We start from the raw sequence: 19,738 nt of genomic DNA, 5'->3' as shown, positions 1-19,738 counted from the left end.
CTGTCTCATCTGGCTCAGAGCATGTGGAAGTGGGCCATTCACAGGAACATCTTCCTCATGGCGTAACACCTCCCGGGCAAGGACAATCAGATGGCGGATCTGCTCAGCAGATACAGCCATCAAATGCACGAGTGGGAGATACATCCATCAGTACTCCACCCGTACTTCCAGCAGTGGGGTCATCCAGAGATAGACCTGTTTGCCACAAGGGAAAACGCAAAATGCCAAAGCTTTGCCGCCAGGTTCCCTCACCCGGAATCGCAAGGGAATGCGATATGGATGAACTGGTCCGGCAAATTTGCGTACGCTTTTCCCCCAGCGCCTCTCATTCCGCTGGTGGCAAGAAAGCTAAAGCAACACTCGATGACTCTCATCCTAGTTGCTCCAACATGGGCACGCCAACCATGGTACACCACGTTTCTAGAACTGTCCGTGGTACCGCATCAAAGGCTGCATCTCCCATCCAGGCTCTTGACGCAAAACCATGGCGACATTCAGCATCCGGATCCGCAACCGCTCAATCTGGCGATCTGGCTCCTGAGGTCTTAGAATTTGGCTACCTCAACCTGCCTCCAGAATGCATGGACATCATCCGGGAGGCAAGAAAGCCCACTACCAGAGCTTGCTATGCGGCAAAATGGAAGCGGTTTGTCATTTACTGTACAAACCACAATATCAACCCGCTAGATGCATCCATTCCTAACATCATCTGCTATTTGTTGCATCTTTACAAATGCAATCTGGCGTACGCTTCCTTTCGGATACATTTATCCGCCATAGCGGCTTATCTCCAGAATAGGCAGCATCTCTCTGTTTTCAGGGTGCCTGCCATTAAAGCCTTCCTAGAGGGACTGAAGCGAGTCATTCCTCCAAGAACACCACCAGCTCCAGTGTGGAACCTCAATGTGGTCCTCACTAGGCTGATGGGCCCACCTTTCGAGCCACTGCACTCCTGCGAAATTCAATTTCTAACATGGAAAGTGGCTTTTCTCATTGCTATTACATCGCTCAGACGCGTTAGTGAGCTGCAAGCGCTCACAATCCAAGAGCCATTCATCCAAATACATTCCAACAGGGTAGTGCTCCGCACTAACCCCAAATTCCTTCCTAAGGTGGTGTCACAGTTTCATATCAACCAAACTATTGACCTACCCGCATTCTTCCAAAACCCACAAACAGTAGCGGAAAGAATGCTTCATACATTGGACGTTAGGAGAGCGTTGATGTACTACATTGACAGAACACAACACTTTAGGAAAACACAACAACTTTTTGTTGCCTTCTCAGCACAGCACAAAGGCAACCCCATTTCCAAAGCAGGGATAGCCAGATGGATTCTTAAGTGCATTCAAATCTGTTATCAAAAGGCTAAGCGTACTTTAACAATACCCCCAAGGGCGCACTCCACACGCAAGTTGGGGGCCTCCATGGCTTTCCTGGGGAACATTCCTTTGGAAGACATTTGTAGAGCAGCCACATGGTCTACACCACACACATTTACCAAACATTACTGTGTCGATGTGCATTCCAAACAGCAAGCAGCTGTAGGACAGGCTGTTCTCAAGACACTTTTTCAAGCTTCTGCAGCTGGCACGGGCAACCACCCTTAATGGAGGGACTGCTATGTATTCTATGCAATAGATATGAATTTAGCAGCCCACATGCCTCGAACTGAATATGCTACTTACCAGTATGCATCTGTTCTTGGCATGTAGGGCTGCTAACATTCATATCGCCCGCCCTCCTCCCCGGTGCCCGTAGCGGCTGCAGATACTCTCTTGCATTCATCATTAGCATGGACATCCTTTACACTATTTCACTCCATCTCTGCCACAATGGCTAAAAACAATCTGGGGATGGAGTCGATGCCCATGCACACTGTAGTCCAGGGGAGGAGCCACCTATCTCGTGATACTTCGAAGACTCTTCCAGGACAACAAGGTGCAATCATCCGGACCCAACACTAGGCGGCGATCTATGCAATAGATATGAATGTTAGCAGCCCTACATGCCAAGAACAGATGCATACTGGTAAGTAGCATATTCATTTTAGGAGTTTGGATTCCGAGTGAGGGCAGACGTGTCTATCTCGGATTGAACCCTGATTGCTGAGCTCTGATCCCCGGCTGTGTTAAGACTTCCCCCGGCCAGAAGTGGGCAGTGCATGCATCAGGTGATGTATTGAGTTTTGTGATTATTGCCATTGTGATGTGAGTCAGTGGCTGTGATCGTTTGAGGTGTTTTCTTTGTGGTGTGGGACGTCCAGTGTATCTTATCTTATATCAGTTATTGCTTGTTTGTTAATCAGTATAATTATTGATTCATACCATTTAGATTATAAGTTTGCTCAGTTATTGATTCATGCCTGTAGATTATAGGTTTGCTACATATATTTGAATCTAATGCATGTGGTATCTGAGACAGCCTTTGTTTACAGAGTATTATGTAATAAACCCCAAGCCTTATTCTAAAAGTGATAGTCTTTGCATTTTGTTAAATAAAACTCCTTTTCAAAAGGTGCTGTTTGTTTTGTGTTGCAGTCTTGCTGTGCCAGGGGTGGTAAGACATGCTTAAAAGTGTACATTATTCAAAGGTGTAATGATCTATTTGCCTTCCAGGTGGGAGTGCAGTGTTTGGGTGTGGCTTATTTGTGAGAAGCCACATTCAAAACACCCATGCACTCTGATATCAGATCCTTTCTTTCTGCTCCAACATACCTCGTATCCGGAGATACCATTGAGACTCCAATTTGTCTTAATTCTAAAGTGTGCAAGGGAAAATGTCACTTGTCAAGTCCATCTGTGGGGAACGTCACAAACAAATGTCTGTGACTAACCCACATGTGGTTTGCCTATGGTGCCTGGTGTTGGGACACAACTCTAAGGCCTGCATTTATTGCTCCTTGATGCACCCCAAGACCATTTTAGATAGGCAATCTAATCTCATCTTGGCAAGGCACCTCATGACCCCGTGCTGGGATTAATCTTGATCTAAAGGTAAGTCCTGGTCCTGCTCTCAAGGACATTCCTGTGACTGGTCATCTGGGAAGTCCAAAAATAAAAGCAAAAAGTCCAACCAGGACTCTGCCCCATCCTGCCAGTCTTAATAGCCCAAGAAGCTGAAAGTGGCATCATCATGCCTCCAAGCAACCCGAAGAATTCCACATGGCTATGCTTTGTCTTATTGGAACATTACTGGAACATTACTGGCTCTCTCTGACATGCCTACAAGTCTCCAAGGAGCCGAGAGGCCTTCCCATCTGGGTTTCTGATGACAAATTTTCTCTTGGTGGCAGTTAAAACCACTAAATCCGCTCAGGGTTCAGGCCTTTTGTGGCCTAAAGTTGTGCATCAGGGTGCTGGGGCAGCCTGTGGATCCGTGAATGTTGTTAATTATCCATTTGAGAATCTGCAGTGGCAACTTCTGTTGTAGAGAGGGGGTGAATGCTGAGCTTGTTAACTACAGAGTTGTCTCCATCTTCGTTTGAAGATACCAGGAAGCTCAACGGGTGGTGCATGAGACAATGGGAACAAAGTCTACCCCACGGCATATTGAAGAGGCAGTTTCTGTCCTAGCGCCATGAGGATGCCACCACCATGATCAGGAATGCGGTTTTGACACTGGTCAAGGTTTAATGGCCAAGGGATTGATGGTATGGTTAATAAACAATGAGTGGCGCAGTGTGTGCATATATATATCAACAAAATGGTGTGGCTGTTCCTGTAAAGAGAAAGGGATAGTACAAGGTTGGAGTATACTACTTTGAGGGAGGTCTTCCTTACTAGGAAGTACTGCGCTCACACACCCATATGGATGTCAGGCTTCATCATTGGGCTTTTGCGCCTCGTGGGGCTGGTGCTGCAATTCACCACTACTTTTTTGATGTAAGCATAATCCTTCAAAAAAGGAACATTTTTAATGCTCTTTTTAAAATTGGAGAGATGAGAGCACATTCCCTTGATGTTGCTGTTGTACTTGGCAGCAGAATTTAATGAATACATAAAATGTGGTAAACAGCTATCGTTGCTCACAGGCCCAGACACTTTTTCTTAATCAATATTCTGAATTATTGGGAATGTACCCTTTCTGTGAGATCACCCCCAACTTTTATGTTTGGCCTTTCATGAACCCTGTTTGTGCTGGGTGTAGAACTCTGTGCACTTTACACCTACTAACCAGCAAAATAGTACTTGTGCATCTCCTTTCAACCTGGTAAAATTGGAATACTCCGGATTGGCTTATTTAACTTAACTACAAGTCCCTAGTATTGTACCCGCAATGTATCTAGGGCTTGAAAGTTAAATGTTGCCAGTGGGCAACAGCTCTCGTGCCAACCACCACAGTGAAGGAGTAAAGCATGTTACCAGGCCTACCACAGTAGGCTGGCTGTGGAGTTTTAAACTGCCAATTTGACCAGTCAAAAAAAAAAAAACTTTGATCATACCTAAGCAGTCCTTTTAAATATTAATAAGTCACCCCTTAGGTAGGCCCAATTGCCCATAGGGTAGGTTGTATGGTGTATATATAAAAGTAGGATATGTACGACGTTTGATATTCCATATGTCCTTACAGTGAAAAGACAAACTATTTTTTCACATTAGCAGGGCTGACTGCTTCCATAGGGAAATGTTGGATTACATTATAACACCCTATGATGTCAATTTCAGACTGGTGACCACTAGAAAAATTGTTTCGGGATTTGTTTCAACAGTTAATCAAAATCCAATGTAATGGTAAAGTTGAATTTTGTTCTAACTATTACAGAAAACGTGCTTTCGAACAGTTACCTTCTGCCTGCCTATAGCCCCTAGAGGCCTTTCTGTAAGCATTCATCTGTCACCTGGCAGCTTAATGGCACTCCTATAGTGAGATGTGAACTGCTCTCAGGACAGGGACAATGGGCCATCCGTGTGCAGAGGTGTTGTCCCCCCTTGACAGGATGGCCTGGAGACTGTGCCCCAAGCCCTTTGATGTACTTCAAGGGGGCTTACCGGCCACATGCAGATGGAGCTCACACCTGGCCTTGCCTCCGTTTTTGTCCTCCTAGTCAGCCAGGCACCAATCCCAGTGGGAAGGAGAGCTGCCTCTCAACTGGTTTAGAGTGACCGCCAAGGTGAGGCTGTAAGCATCCTCTTTGACAATAGTGCTAAATCCTGCATGTATGTCACATCCTGCTTGACAGATCTTTTAGAGTTTTGCATCTAACATTTAGAGCACACTTCAAAGGAGGGAAAATTAATGCTAAAACACTGCGTGTATCCACTGACTGATTGCTGAAAGCTCAGCTTAGATTTTACCAGCTATCTTTCTTAGGGGCATATATATGTATTAACAAGCCATTTTGCGATTCCTTTATAGCGAATTGCTGTTAAGGAATCGCAAAATGCTATGTATGTAGGAATCGCAATAATAATTTTGATTCCTTAATATTCCTTAATTGCGATTCGCAATTAAGGAATACCTTCCCATTCATTTCTATGGGCGAAGAGACCCATAGGAATGAATGGGAAGACATTCTCAATTTGCGATTACCAATTAGAGAATCCCAAATTGAGAATGCAATTTCAAGGTTGCAAGGGTGTCATAAGGACACCCTGATGCACTCCTGAAATGAGCATGTGTGCGCGTGTGGCGAACATACATGCCCTGTGGGCATGTATGTGTGCCACATGGCACTTTGAAAAAAGCAAAAAAGTGCTTTTTTCAATGAATTCGCAAATTACCACCAACTGTTGGTGGTAATTTGCGATTTCGTATGCCAAATTTGCGCAACTTCGGTGATTTCTACATCGCATTTAAGGAATCACAATTTGCTATAAAAATGGATGTGTTATAGAACATTGTTTAGTAATGCATATTATGTTATATATTGAAATGGCATTAATATTTGAGAAAACTTCTTATGAAAAGCATGATTTTGCTACTTTGACTACCTCTGTTATATTTTATTCAACAGAAAATTGAAACTCTCAAGGAGACAACATGTGTAAGTTTCTTTAAATCATTTATTTGTTGGAACATGTTAGATGTATCTGAAAAAATATGTTGCGCTTCAGACCTTAATACACCATTGCCTTTCATCACCAATTTTCATTCCTAGGATTGCTCTTTGCTCCACATCATTTGTTACTGTGTATTTGAACAATGCATTTCAATAGTATGTCTGCTCTAGGAGGAACCGGGGCCAGGGAGACTATTTACACTGGAGAGGAAGTGGTCACATAACAGTACAGATCCCATTTAGCTACCTCAGAGACAGCATAGTAGGGCATGTTGTTATGGTCTGGATAAAGGGCTTCTGGTCCTTTTTTTTCTCATGCACTTCCCTCTCCTCTCCGTCTTGCTTGCTTGGCTATGACTCTTCTCTTTCTCTTTGCTCACCCAAACTACCTCTTCAGCTCCAAAACCTCTAGCCTTTATTCTCCGCCCCCTCCCCCCGGCTTTCTTGTACTTATTACTCTCACTTTTGAATTTCCTCTTTCTCTCTTGCATCCCTCTGAAGCTTTCACTCTCTACTTGGTCTACCCTCCCTCCTATGATGCCCCTGTTTCTCTGCTCCTTAACCTTTGCACTCTCACCTTTCCCTCCTTTTTAGGGCTTGCGCCCTGTGTTGCACTGTGCAGCAGTGCTTGCAGCGCGAGCCCTTTAGTAGGTGAAAAACGGGGTTTAGAAGCTGCCCTAGGAATCGCACATGCTTGTGCGTGTGCTTTTCCTTTTGTGGGCAGCTATTGGCCTTTGCATGCGTCTTTTTATAAAAGACTGCACGCAATTGGCCAGAGGCGGACGCGTTGCTCCGCCCACGGCCTATTGGTGTCTATTACGCGCTTGGTGTGCGTAATAGACCCCAATAGGCAGTGTAGTTTCAATTATCGTGCCCAGACACAGGCGCGATAATTGAAAGCACGTCTCCTGTGGTGCGCACGCACCACTCGCTGGATTGTTTATTTTTGGATCCATTTCCCAGGGAAGCAACAGAAGGACGAGTGAATCCATGCACATCAAGGCATTTTACTCATACTGTTCTATGATCCAGTCTTCACGAGGACACATAGGCGATATTATTGCATTTTCAGCATAGTTTGTTTTTTACGCCAAGCGGAGGAAACAGCAGTACTGTATATATGCCTGTGGCTTATTTTGTCATTTTTAGTACCCACAACTTTGATCTGTTTTGTCTATCGCTGCCCACGACCTACCCTTTCTAAGGCGCTGAGTCGAGGGAAGCGCAAGGAAGTTGGAAACGTGATCACCTAGTTCTTCATGTGTTCATGTTTTATAAAATTACTATAATTTAATATTGCTATTATACATACCTATCGACGTTTACTGCCTCTAAGCGCTATAATTAACACGTTTCCCACTGAACAATTTGCCGACCTCTGAGAGATGAAAGGGCTAAGTTAGACTTGTCGTGATTTGAAATAGTGATCCGGCCGATGTGCATGGTGACAGCGCTATAGGTCTGTGTGCCAAGGCTACATCTTGATGTACCTACTGTCTTCCGGTATTCTTGTGAGTGATCTTTGGTGTCTGTGCTGTTGGTGACCGCACCCAGTGTGTCTGCTCCTTGGTGTGCTCGGCCCGGACACCCTTACAGCCATGCCTCCGAAAGGGGCGCACAAAAGCAGATTGATACCAGACTACTTGGCAGCCCCATCAGTATGGCAAGGGACTACCGAACATCCCCCTCCCCCGCCTTGTGTAAACCAACATTTATTAAAAATTGAACATAAGTAGGGGATTTCTTTGGAGGCGGGGGGTCGTCAACCCCCCGGCCTTATTTATTTAAAACATACAAATAAAATAAAATTGAAATAAACAATATTTACACTATTATATTACGCAGAAAAACATACTTGACATTAGATTACAATTCATATGAATCCGAAACTAATATCTGAATCATAATCGCACATTAATGATTTTCTGCGTATCCTATTGGGCCTACGGCAAGGTCGCTAACTGGTGTCAGATCCTTATCAATCACCCACGCCCTCCCGTAGGAGTGCGCATGCGCAGAGGGCCCGTTTACCGAGAGGGTACTCCTCCCCCTCCCTCCCCCCTCACCCCCGTTTACCCCCATATGTTCCATGAACCCCATTAACAAATGGGGGGCCCTTACACTCTGCGCCGTTTAGTGACATCATTGTGCCCGTGCAGGGTGGCTAACCAGCCTAGAGAGAGCATGACTCCCCCCCCCCCTCCCCCATCCAGTCACCCAGATGTACTGCCCCTGGAGTTCTAGGAGAGGCCACTTGTCCCTCCCCCTGGGCGACCCCATTCAAGAATAGCGCCGCCCCCTAAGGACCATAAATTGACTACTCACCAATCATGACCTTACCGCCTGACCAAGGAATAGCAATAAATGCGACGATTGATGACCTATAAACGGGAAAACACCTGTTACATTGGGAAAAAACATATTAACAACATTATCACACAACAATCAATATCTGCTTTAGGGGATGGTGGGGGGGGAAAAGATGACAGCCCCCTAAAAGGCTGAGGTAGGGCAGGCCTGGGAGCGCAGGTACAAAAGAACGCCTCCCGCGCATCCCGGCCTTTTGAAACCCCAGTGAGGCCAGACCAGTTCTAACTGGCCTGACCCCCAGCGCCCCCTTGACCCGGAAGCGATCTAATTGCTTCCGGGTCACCTGGGAGCCTTTTCACCAATCGATGGTGAGGCGCACTCACCATGGATTGTAGGCGAGGGGGAGGGGGGCCGGTGCCCCGCCATACCAGCGAGGGGGCCGATACCGGCGTCCGCCTTTCTCTATGGCCAGGGACTACCGAACATCCCCCTCCCCTGCCTTGTGTAAACCAACATTTATTCAAAATTGGACATAAGAAGGGGATTTTATTTGGAGACGGGGGGGTCGTCAACCCCCGGCCGTGTTTATTAAAAACATACAAATCAAATAAAATTGAAATAAACAGTATTTACACAATTATATTATGCAGAAAAACGTACTTGACATTAGATTACAATTCATGTACACAGATATCAGATGGCTAACCTTAACATACTTCTAATACAAAGTATTTCCTATCCAAAACTAATATCTGAATCATAATCTCAGATTAATGATTTTCTGAGTTTCCTATTGGGTCTGCGGCAAGGTCGCTAACTGGTGTCAGATCCTTATCAATCAGCCACGCCCTTCCGTAGGAGTGCGCAAGCACAGAGGGCCCGTTTACCGAGTGGGTTCCCCCCCGGTTAACCCCGTACGCTCCAAGAACCCCATAAACAAATGGGGGGCCCTTGCACTCTGCGCCGTTTAGTGACGTCATTGTGCCCATGCGGGGTGGCTAACCAGCCTAAAGAGAGCGTGACTCCCCCCTCCCCCATCCAGCTAACCGTATGTACCACCCCTGGAGTTCTAGGAGAGACCACTTGTCCCTCCCCCTCGGCGACCCCATTCAAGAATAGTGCTGCCCCTAAGGACCTTAAATTGACTGCTCACACATCATGACCTTACCGCCACAGGCCAGCGTAGTTGCCTGACTATCTGCCCCCCCCCCCCCATCCTCCTACACTGAAAGGTCATGCCCTGCCTTATCACCCCCTAGCCAAGCCATAATGTTCTCCAATAAGATCTCATTGCCTACTCTAGTCAGATGGACCCCGTCTTTTAAGAAGCACGCCCCCCCCCCTGATACACCCATGCGCTATGTTTTGCAGCTGAGGTGACCTAAACAATTTCTCAATTTTATTGTTGATCCTCTTTACCGAGTGATTCAACGCTCGTACAGAATCGCCTCTCCTCCATTTGAATCTGGGTATCATCTGGGACCAAACTATGGTGCAGCCCTGGCATGTCTTAGCTAACCAGCTTACCTCAGAGATTATCTCCTCCATCAAGACCCTTCTCCCCAAATTTACCAGATCGTTCCCGCCCAAATGCAAGATCACGACTGTGGGCGGCGGACTGGGTCTGGTCAACAGATCTGTAACAAACCCCCTAAACTGACTGAGGCAGAGACCCCCTTTTCCATGGAAAGGTAACTTGAAACCATCCTGCTCAGGTCTCTGTCTGTAGTTACCTGCAAGAAAAACAGATTTCATGCGCTGTACATACAAATGACCAATAACCCATACAGCTTGTGCTCCTTTGCCCTGTGGATGTGGCCGCCATTGCGAAGAATCTTGCTGTTGATGTGCTTACGGCAGTTTCCCTCCTGCGTGACCGGTTCGAGAAACTGAAATATAAGCAAACATAGAGGACAAGCATCAGTCTACAGTTGTCTTGACACTCTCACAACATATGCAACCGCACAAAGCGCTTGTAACAATTAGAAGACCATCTTCCAATTCTTTTAACACTGTTGCTGTGCAAACCTCTAGCTGTTGCCTCAGTGGCAGCCCCTATCCGGAATGAATGTGTTCCAAAGTCTTTTGGCTCCAAACCAGTCCTGTCGATAGCCATGGCCAATGCCCTTTTAAATTGGAACTTTTAGCAGTACGCTGCCCTGCATCTTTGTGTGCTCCAGCTGAAGCCCACCTAGCACATACTGTTTGTTACGCGGCACTAGTTCCCCTACTTTAAATGCCCCATAGAAAGCTAGTGTAAAGGCATCTCTGAACAATAATGCTTCTCCTGGTGAGCTGCAAATGCCACCCAGAGCAGTTAACAGTGATGCCAGCCGCTCTAAACCGATCGGTTGCCTTGTGTCTGGGGCGGCCCCCTGGACGCGCCGGCATCCTTTTAGAGCCTTCCTCACAATGAAACTATTTGTAGGGTCCCTGGTATCCTTGATCTGTGCAAAAAAAGAAACTGCTGCTACACGACGTCTAGCTGTCGCCGCAGAGCGCCCCTCTTTATTCAAAGCATCTAGATACTGGAGGAATGCCCCTGACGTATGCCAGCTATCCACCCAATCCTGTCCCACAAAAGTGCAGTAAGAACAGAAAACCCCTTCGTAAGCTTTCCTGGTCCTGGGTGCTAGACTAGCTGCCACGAGGTTCTGTAGTTGGGGGCACCAATCTGCCAGAGTACTTCCGGGAAGTGTGTTGGTGTCGCCGCTGCAGATGGTAAGTGCTCCCTGAAAACCTGCATCTTGAAGCGACAGAGTGCGTCAGCTGCATTATTTAGCACACCCGGGACATGTTTAGCCTTAAACTGTATGTTCAGTTTTATGCACAACAGCACTATCTCTTTCAACAAGCGGAGGATCATTTTACACCGAGGAGCTTGTTGATTGATACATTCTACCACTGCCATATTGTCTGACCAGAAAATCACAGATTGGTTACGCAGCTGATGAGGCCAAACGGTCAGAGCCACCCAGATGGGAAAGAGTTCCAGGAAACCTATTTGGCTATCAGAACACTCACGCTACACCAATTCGGCCAATGCTGAGCCACCCATGCGCTCCCGAGTATGGCACCAAATCCCACACTGCCCTCGATGTCAGTTCATAAACCTAACTCCGCTGACATAGTGGGTGGATCGGGCCACACTACCCTGCCATTGAAACCCTCCAGAAATGAGATTCAAATCTGCATGTCCTTGCGAACCTCAGATGACAGTCTGGTGTGATGGTGTTTTTCCTTTAGTCCCGTCATGGCCTGCGAGATAGAACGGGAGAATGGACATGCCATAGGCATTACCCTTAGTGCAAAATTCAACTGGCCAACAATCTGTTGTAACTGGTGTAAGGTTACTTTATCTTTTGCCAAGCATTGCTGGAGTACTGCCCTAAATTTCTGTATTTTTTCTTCAGGTAAACTAAAACATCCCTGTACCGAGTCCAACTCAATGCCTAAAAATTCTATTGTGGTTGCTGGACCAACCGTCTTCCCTGGTGCCAGAGGGACCCCAAAAGCCCGCATGAGCACGCAAAATTCCTGCAATGCCCAAGCCCATTCCTGGGACCCCGCCGACCCCAGAAAGAGAGAGTCATCCGGATAATGCATGACATACTGGTGTCCTGTCGCCTGTCTCAGAGCCCATTCCATAAATGAACTGAATTTCTCAAAGTAAGCACAGGACACAGAACAACCCATGGGCATGCACATATCCATATAGAATTTGCCCTGAAATGAAAAACCCAAAGGATGGTGATCTAAAGGATGGACAGGCAGCAACCGGAAGGCGGATTCAGCATCTGACTTGGCCATCAAAGCCCCTGGTCCCAGTACTCTTAGCATATCCACCGCTTGATCAAAAGAGGCATATTTCACGCTACATATGTCTTTATTGATAGCGTCATTTAATTAATTGCCTCTAGAGGCTGACAGATTATGAATTAACCTGAATTCCCCTTTCTCCTTCTTTGGGACCACTCCCAAGGGTGAGTAAACAAAATTGGGCACGGGGATGTGATCAAAGAGACCTACTATTCTACCCAGGCACACTTCTTTTGCAATTTTTACTGCTGCCACCCCTGGATTGTTCCTGACTGACAGTTGATTTTTACATTCTGGAGTCCCTGCGTAGTCCCCTGCTGGAATCCTGAAGCCATACAAAAAACCTTCCTGTAACATCCTAGCAGTGGCATGGTCTGCGTACCTATTTAACCAAGGAGTCATCGCCAGAACGTCAATGTGTTACCGTTCTTTCCTTCTCTTTATTCCTGTTTCTTCCTCCCTCTATTTCCTAAAAATGAGTTCCCTTTCTTAAGGCATTTTGTTTTTGGGTGAGAGTGGTGATTACAAATGGAACATGCGTGTCTGAATTTACACGTGCCTTGGGCCCTGGTGCATGTCCGTCTATTAAAATCCCAGCACACTCCTTTTCGCCCACCCCTGTTTCCTGAACCCGGGGTCGTGCCACCCGCTTGCGGTGGCAGAAAGGGCTGTGGTGCTTGGGAAGTGTGACCCTTGTTACAATTTTGGACTGCATTGCCCGGCTGCCCTGGGTCGAACTGATCAAACTATGAGATTGAGTCCACCCGATCCCAGGTGAGTGAAGGGTCAAATTCCTTGGCCTTCCTGAAATTGACGTCATAATCTTTCCAACCTTCACCCCGATATTTATCATGAGTCATAGTGACCGTGCTCTGATAACACGCCATTTCTGCTTGCAAATTAGGTGAACGTTCAGCTATTATGGCCATAAATACTGAGAATGCCCTAATCCAATTGTTCAGGGTCTCTTCCACCCTGAATCTGGACATTTTAACCCGCCATTCGCTAGGAAGCATCCAATCCTTCTGCTTCCTGGCATACTCCATTTCCCTATTGTCTACTAGCAGGGAAAACATATTGACATAAGCACCTGACCATATCAATTCATCACCTCCTGTGTTACGTGCCTTGCTAAATGTTCCCTCCTAGAGGGTAATACACCCGCTCCAAGCAATAGTAGTGGCACCTCCTTACCTATTTCCCCAGCTCTCGCTGGAGCCGCCATCTTGTCTTTATCAGCTCCACTCTCCTGGTGTGCTGATTGGGGTTCAATAGGAGTACTTGGCCCTGGGCCTGGCACCGCGCTTAGGGCAGCTACAATCTTTGCCACCATTTTCTGCGCCTCTGCTTATGGGTCCTCTCCTACTTCCTTTAGGCCCACTGAAGACGGTAACATTCCCCCACTTTCCTAACCAAGGGAGAACTGCCGCTATCTGCGCTGCCAGCTCTGGTGGAACACGATTAACTGGCGCTAACCCAGGGGTGGGGACCACTGTGTTCGGGACAGGAACACCCGGGGATGGCATGGGGCTAGGTGTGGGCACCACCGGGATTCGACCTGGGACCAGCGGGATTGTGGTTGGAGGCACTGTAATTGGTGTCGGCACCGGCGTGGCAGGCGTCGGGACCACAGGTATACTTGCCGGAGTCTGAGGAATAGGTATAGGGATCACTGGTGGCACTAGGCTTCCTGAGGGACCCTCCCCTGAAGGACCCTCCCCCAAAGGCTGCTTTGGATCCTGAGCCTTCCCCTTCCTAGCCCGCTTGGGGTGTGGGCCCAATTCCCCCCTGGGTTGCGGGGGCACTATCGTTCGCTTGGGCCTGCCTGCTGGCCCAGTCTGTTCATCTAACCTCTGCCTGAGCTCCGCAACACTCTTCTCTATTTGTCCTACCTTTCCCCATCTCCTATTCATTGTCGCCATACCACGCATCATCCCTTCCAGCATATGTTCCATGCGGGAACGCTTTGCGCTACATTTACTGTCCATCTTATGTAAGCCAACAATTACCAGGTAACTCACACCCTGATCAGCAATAACACCGCGAGCACTATGTTATTTACCACCTACAAGGGACCTATCCAGGCCCTTACCTGCGCAAGTTGGGGGTACACAGACTGGCCGTAAGCACCACGCAACTGGGACCGGCCTCATCAGCTAGCCTGAGTGTTGGGCGAGCGAACTCTAGCCCAGCGGCCCTCAGAAGCAGTGAAGTGCAGGTCTGCCTGTGTCCCCTTCAAGCTATGTCCACTGCCTCGCTCCTTGTTGTCCTAGTATGCAGAGCACCCCTTGTGTAAAAAACAAGATTAGCATATGTTGTGGACACAAAGCAATATAATTTATCCAAATCCTGTAGTTGTTGTTTTCATCGAATCAATTCCTGGGCGCCACATACCTTTACCTTGCTAAGAAATCCAACTTAACACCACTGTAATTTTAAAGCTAGAAAGTTTGCTTATTTATATGGCGCAAACCCGACCCAGGGGTATCAGAGCACTTTACATGAGCACCAGTAACAATACACAAGCATTCAAGGCACGGGGAGATTTTGCCCAGGAATACAGGATTTGGAGGCGACCTTCCTTTGTATGCACAAACTATTATCTTATTGGGATGTTGCCCTGATGTGCCCCCAAAAAATCCCCCAGACCGTGTGCCCTCCTAGTCACAGATTCGCAAACTTAAATCAATCCCCCGAGCCAGCTCCAGCAGGACTCCAACCTATGCTCGAAGGTTGTGCACAGATGCCCGTTGCAGATGCCTAATCTGTGGCGCTATATTACTTGTGACTCAAAATCCCCTGTCTAGCGCTACGGAAGGTCCGCTTTTAGTACAACTTTTATGTCCGGTCTATGAACCCACATGCGCCACACACCGCACTAGGACGGTAAACCAAAGACACAGACACGACTACTGCTCTCGATTACCAGTCGTAAAAAACCTGTCCCGTCTCACCCGACCTGGAACTGAACCCGGGCAGCCGCGATCAGAGCACGTGAGAGGTAGCGCTTACCTCAGCAGGATGCTGTTCGAGGCGCTTAAATCTGAAGCAGTCTACCCCCAAGGGAGCACCACAGCGGCGCTGCCGTACAAGCGCTCCTTAGTGTACCTCTTTGTTGCGCCTGTTACCGGTGGCCCCAGGGGTGCGCCGCACCGCTCCACTCATGCTGCACGGTGGGACACGACAAACTCACACGCAGCGTACCGGAACCAAGAATTCCGCCTCCGGGCGCCGTCACACTTCTTCTCTTGCCGCACGCTCACCAGACTGCTGAACCAACCTGCAGAAAGACAAAAAAAAAGGAAATATCTGCGCGATTCTCGACACTCTCCGCACCTGGAAAACAAAGAAAAGACAAAGATGAGAGCCTCCTAAAAGGCTGAGGTATGGCAGGCCTGGGAGCGCGGGAACAAGAGAACGCCTCCCGCGCTCCCTGTTTTGAAAACCTGCAAATGGCGCTAAAAACATGCACTTATAGTCCTTGCTTACGAGAAGCAAGGCTGGCAGTAAAAGAGGCGCAGTTACTGCCAGCCTAGCTTCTCGTAAACAATGGCTAAAAGTACAAAGTGGTGTTTATGCACCGCTTGCGGGTTTTCAAAACCCGCAAGGCATTTCTCCAACGCATCCAGAACGCCTCCGCCCGACTCATCCTGGACATCCCCCGACGCAGCCACATCTCCGGCCACCTGAGGGACCTGCACTGGCTCCCCGTCAACAAGAGGATCACGTTCAGGCTCCTCACCCACGCACACAAGTCTCTCCACGACCTGGGCCCCAAGTACCTCAACGACCGACTGACCTTCTACACGCCCATCCGCCAGCTACGATCTACTAGCCTCGCCCTCGCCGCCGTACCACGCATCCGAAGAGCCACCGCCGGAGACAGATCCTTCTCCTACCTGGCAGCCAAGACATGGAACTCCCTCCCCATCCACCTTCGACTGACCCAGGACCATCTCGCCTTCAGGAGACAACTCAAGACCTGGCTGTTCGAGCAATAGCGAACCCCTTCCCCCAAGCGCCTTGAGACCCTCACGGGTGAGTAGCGCGCTATACAAGTGTGATGATTGATTGATTGATTGATTGTCATTTACAATGCCAATAGCGCAAACTCTCGTAAATGCGAGCTCTATTGCATTGCAAATGCTTGTTCTTTTTATCTTTCTCTCCTCCAACTCTCCCCTCTTCCTCTCACTCCTTCTGCTTCCTATCACCACATTCTCTCATTCAGTACTTCTTCCTTCTCCCCTCCTGCCATTTGATTTCTTGTCTGTCTTGCTTTGCATTTCCCTCCACTGCAAAGTAAAGACTCTTCACGGACCTAGTGTTTATTCTGTGTTTTTAATTGATTTTTTTATTTTAGTATTTCTAATAGTTTTATAATGAATGATTGTCAGTTTTTGTTCTCCCGCACTTGGTGTGTTTTTTAGCGCTCAAAGCAGTTTTGCAAGATATTGTAGTGTGTTAATATATTGTTTGTCAGAGCATAATTACATTATTACAGACTATAATTGAAAAGCATCTACTGCAGTTGTTAGCAGACTGTGCATTAAAGCCCCTTTCCATCTAGGAATACAAACTACTTAGAAGTGTTTAAATTTAGACCAATGAAAAGTCACATTTACATTCAGTAGTGCTCTGGGCCGGAAGGCGGAGGCTTTTGTCAAGGTAAGTCAATCCGCAAACAAGGTTTGATTAGACCAATGTCCAATATAGAATAAAATATTATTTGAAAAAATGACACCTTTCCATATTCGAACATCTCAGCCCCCCTCTTCTCTTCAGGCTTTTTGCAGCTGTAAATATAGTTGACAGTTTCTTTCATGGTGTTACTAATTATTTTTCACTTTTTGCTGGGGTTTAACTCAAAGGAATTTCTTGTTTGTTTGTTTGTGTGCTGGGTTTATTCATTGTCTATGTAGTAAATCTGCATGGCATCAGTGTGCCTCTGCTATGAGTAACTGTTTATTAGCCATAGTCCCACATCCCTCAAAGGGCCATTGGTCAAACGGTTACTTGTAAATAAATCAAACACTGCCAGTAATTAGGGATAAGTATGTATCTGCTTGGTTTAAACAGCTACAAACTATGGAGCTTCCAGAGACCATCAAGGAGGAGTAGAAGAGAGAAGTTAGAACAAAAGGTAACTAAGAGCCTTCAGAAGCGCATGACTCAACCCAAAGAGCTTATGTCATGGGCCGCTCCTCTCAAGATGCCAATCACACCTCCCAAGCTTCTTCCACTTAACAACATATTATCCACTCATGCACTGTCTTAGTAGTGCCTGACCAGAAATATAAGACCTTTCACCTCAATTTCTGCTTGATGCTCAAAAAGACCTTGTTCCTCGCTAAGATAGATGGCTGGAGGTCATGGGAAATACAGTAGTCGTAGCTGCCTAATTTTCACTTATTTGTATCTGATGTCTGTGAGGATACAATTCATACAATCAGCTATTTTCCCCACAAATACCACAGTGCTATAAGGGCCTCCATTCAGGTTCCTCAACTTGGAGGTAAACTGACAGGCCCTCTTCATCATTGCAGATACCTGTACAAGTACGATTCCCAACAGTTCGGCCAACACAAGCGTTAATGCCTGATTTAGAGTGTGGCGTTACCCCATCACAAAATGACAGCTATCTTGTCCACCCTATTACAAGTGCTTTTTATCCTATAGCACTTGTAATAGGTTGGACAGGATATCCTTCAGGGTTATGAGAAAGTAACTCTCCGCCAAATTCTAAATCAAGCCCTTAGTTTGGTACACAGTGCCTCTGTGCTTAGCTCCACCAGAATGCACAAAATTCTCAGGTCAATGCCTCTCCTTAGATTGTCCAAGGTCTCTATTAAAGTATTATCCTTGTATCCATATCATTATCCCTGAAAGACTGTGCCTTACAGACCTTCAGCACCATTACCAATCTTTTTTTTCTTTTTTTTGTTTTGGCTGCGATATTTGTGTTATAAGTTTCAAAAACTCACAGTACAAACAGGCACGCTGTGTCAAGCATGGGATACATAACTGAGGTCACTAGTACAAGAAATACACTACAATTATGTGCTGTAAGCGCTATATCCAAAATGAGTCGAAGGCAAGCACAAAAGCCATGCACCGTGGCAATAAGTATACATTACTGAACAACTAAACGGCTAGATTCACGGGTAACTGGTAAAACTGAGGGTCATCAGCACAGCTGGGAGTGGAAGTGGAGTGGAGATGCATGGGGGCCAAAAAAGAGAAAAAAGGGACATGAAATGTAACCGGTTGGGCATAGCATGCAGCAGAGGGAGGTGGCTAAGGTACTGTGAGTCGGCTGTTGTCTGCATCCATTTAATTCTTAAGGCTCTTCTTGACACTGATCTCCATTGCATCTAGTGTGATCGCAGCTGTCAAGATCCTGCTTGTTAAGATTTCCAATTTCTCTGCACACCGGTGTACCCACAGTCACAGTTGTCTCACTAAGGTTAGTGTTCAGGGTCTAACGCATGAGAGCCTGTTAACTGTTAGGAGTTTCACCGACTGTGAATCTCCTGGCAGTTTTCACTTTCCCTTTCCCTTTTTTTTAGGTCGAGCCTGGAATTCGCATCCAAAGGATGCGTCCAGGTGGAGACTTATAACTAGCTGACTCAGGGGAATGAAGGACAAGAAACTGCCACGAGCTTCTCTTCGGCTGGATTACACTGCGTGCACGCGCACCCGCATTCACGCATGCGCACATCACAGCCACACGCATACACAGCCACACGCATACACAGGCACACCCCCCCGCCCCGCCCCCGCACCTACACACACACACACACACACTAGTGCACCTACACGCACACACAGAGACCCCCCCCACACACACACCAGCGCACCTACACTCACACACGCACACATACAAAGACCCCCCGCCGCCGCCATCGCACACACACACACACACACTGCATACACACACGCTCACACACAGGTGCCAAGCCCCACTTACCGCCTCAGCCGCATCTCCTGACTTCTGCTGCCATCCACTCTGTGGGCGCGGGCTTCTTGCAAAGTCGGAAGTCCCGCCCCACGACTGCCGTGAGCGTGCACATCCCAAGACCGGAAGTTCGGGAGAGTGCACGCTCACGGCTTGTTTTTAACACGCCGCGAATCCCCTTTCTGTGTCTCACACCTGCTGCCACGAACCAACAACATGGCTCTAACCTTACAGATGCTCTACTACAATATATCATTATTAAACGAGAAACATGCAGACCTGTTGTGTTGGAAACAGGAAAGAGGATAGATACATCCTACGATAAGTACCAGTTGCCGGGCCGTCCAGAATCACAAACTCTGAACTAATGGCTGGTATTACTCAGAACCTGTGGCAGCTCTCCCTGGGAGGCTGGGTGGGGCATCGTGATCAGTAAGTCTACATACAATGAGTCATGGCTTCGCCCCGGCTCGCCTGCCTTTTGCGTCACGCTGACACTTGCGCAACTGATTCGGGAAGAGACCTTTCTAAATAAATGCGAAACGAGTCACTGGGCGGCATCCGCCCAATGCGCGGCCTGTGACTCGATATTATTTCCAAATTAAAGGCGGGGTCCGACGTTCGTCCCGAGCCCTGAAAACTCCCACCAG

At 47.4% G+C, this 19,738-nt stretch overlaps 1 protein-coding gene across 11 annotated transcripts in view; it reads left to right on the top strand.

Moving 5' to 3' along the window:
- The window catches only part of OSBPL9 (oxysterol binding protein like 9), a 1,511,872-nt gene that overhangs the window by 572,500 nt on the left and 919,634 nt on the right, over positions 1-19,738 (top strand). For all 11 annotated transcript variants that reach the window (XM_078670721.1, XM_078670755.1, XM_078670745.1 and 8 more), the window contains one exon: positions 5,957-5,986. In XM_078670721.1, the coding sequence (XP_078526847.1) occupies positions 5,957-5,986 (30 nt within the window). The remainder of the gene's footprint in view (positions 1-5,956; positions 5,987-19,738) is intronic.

The sequence above is a fragment of the Lissotriton helveticus genome, chromosome 1_2, assembly GCF_964261635.1.
Source record: "Lissotriton helveticus chromosome 1_2, aLisHel1.1, whole genome shotgun sequence".
NCBI lineage: Eukaryota > Metazoa > Chordata > Amphibia > Caudata > Salamandridae > Lissotriton > Lissotriton helveticus.
This window is presented reverse-complemented; position numbering and strand designations above follow the sequence as displayed.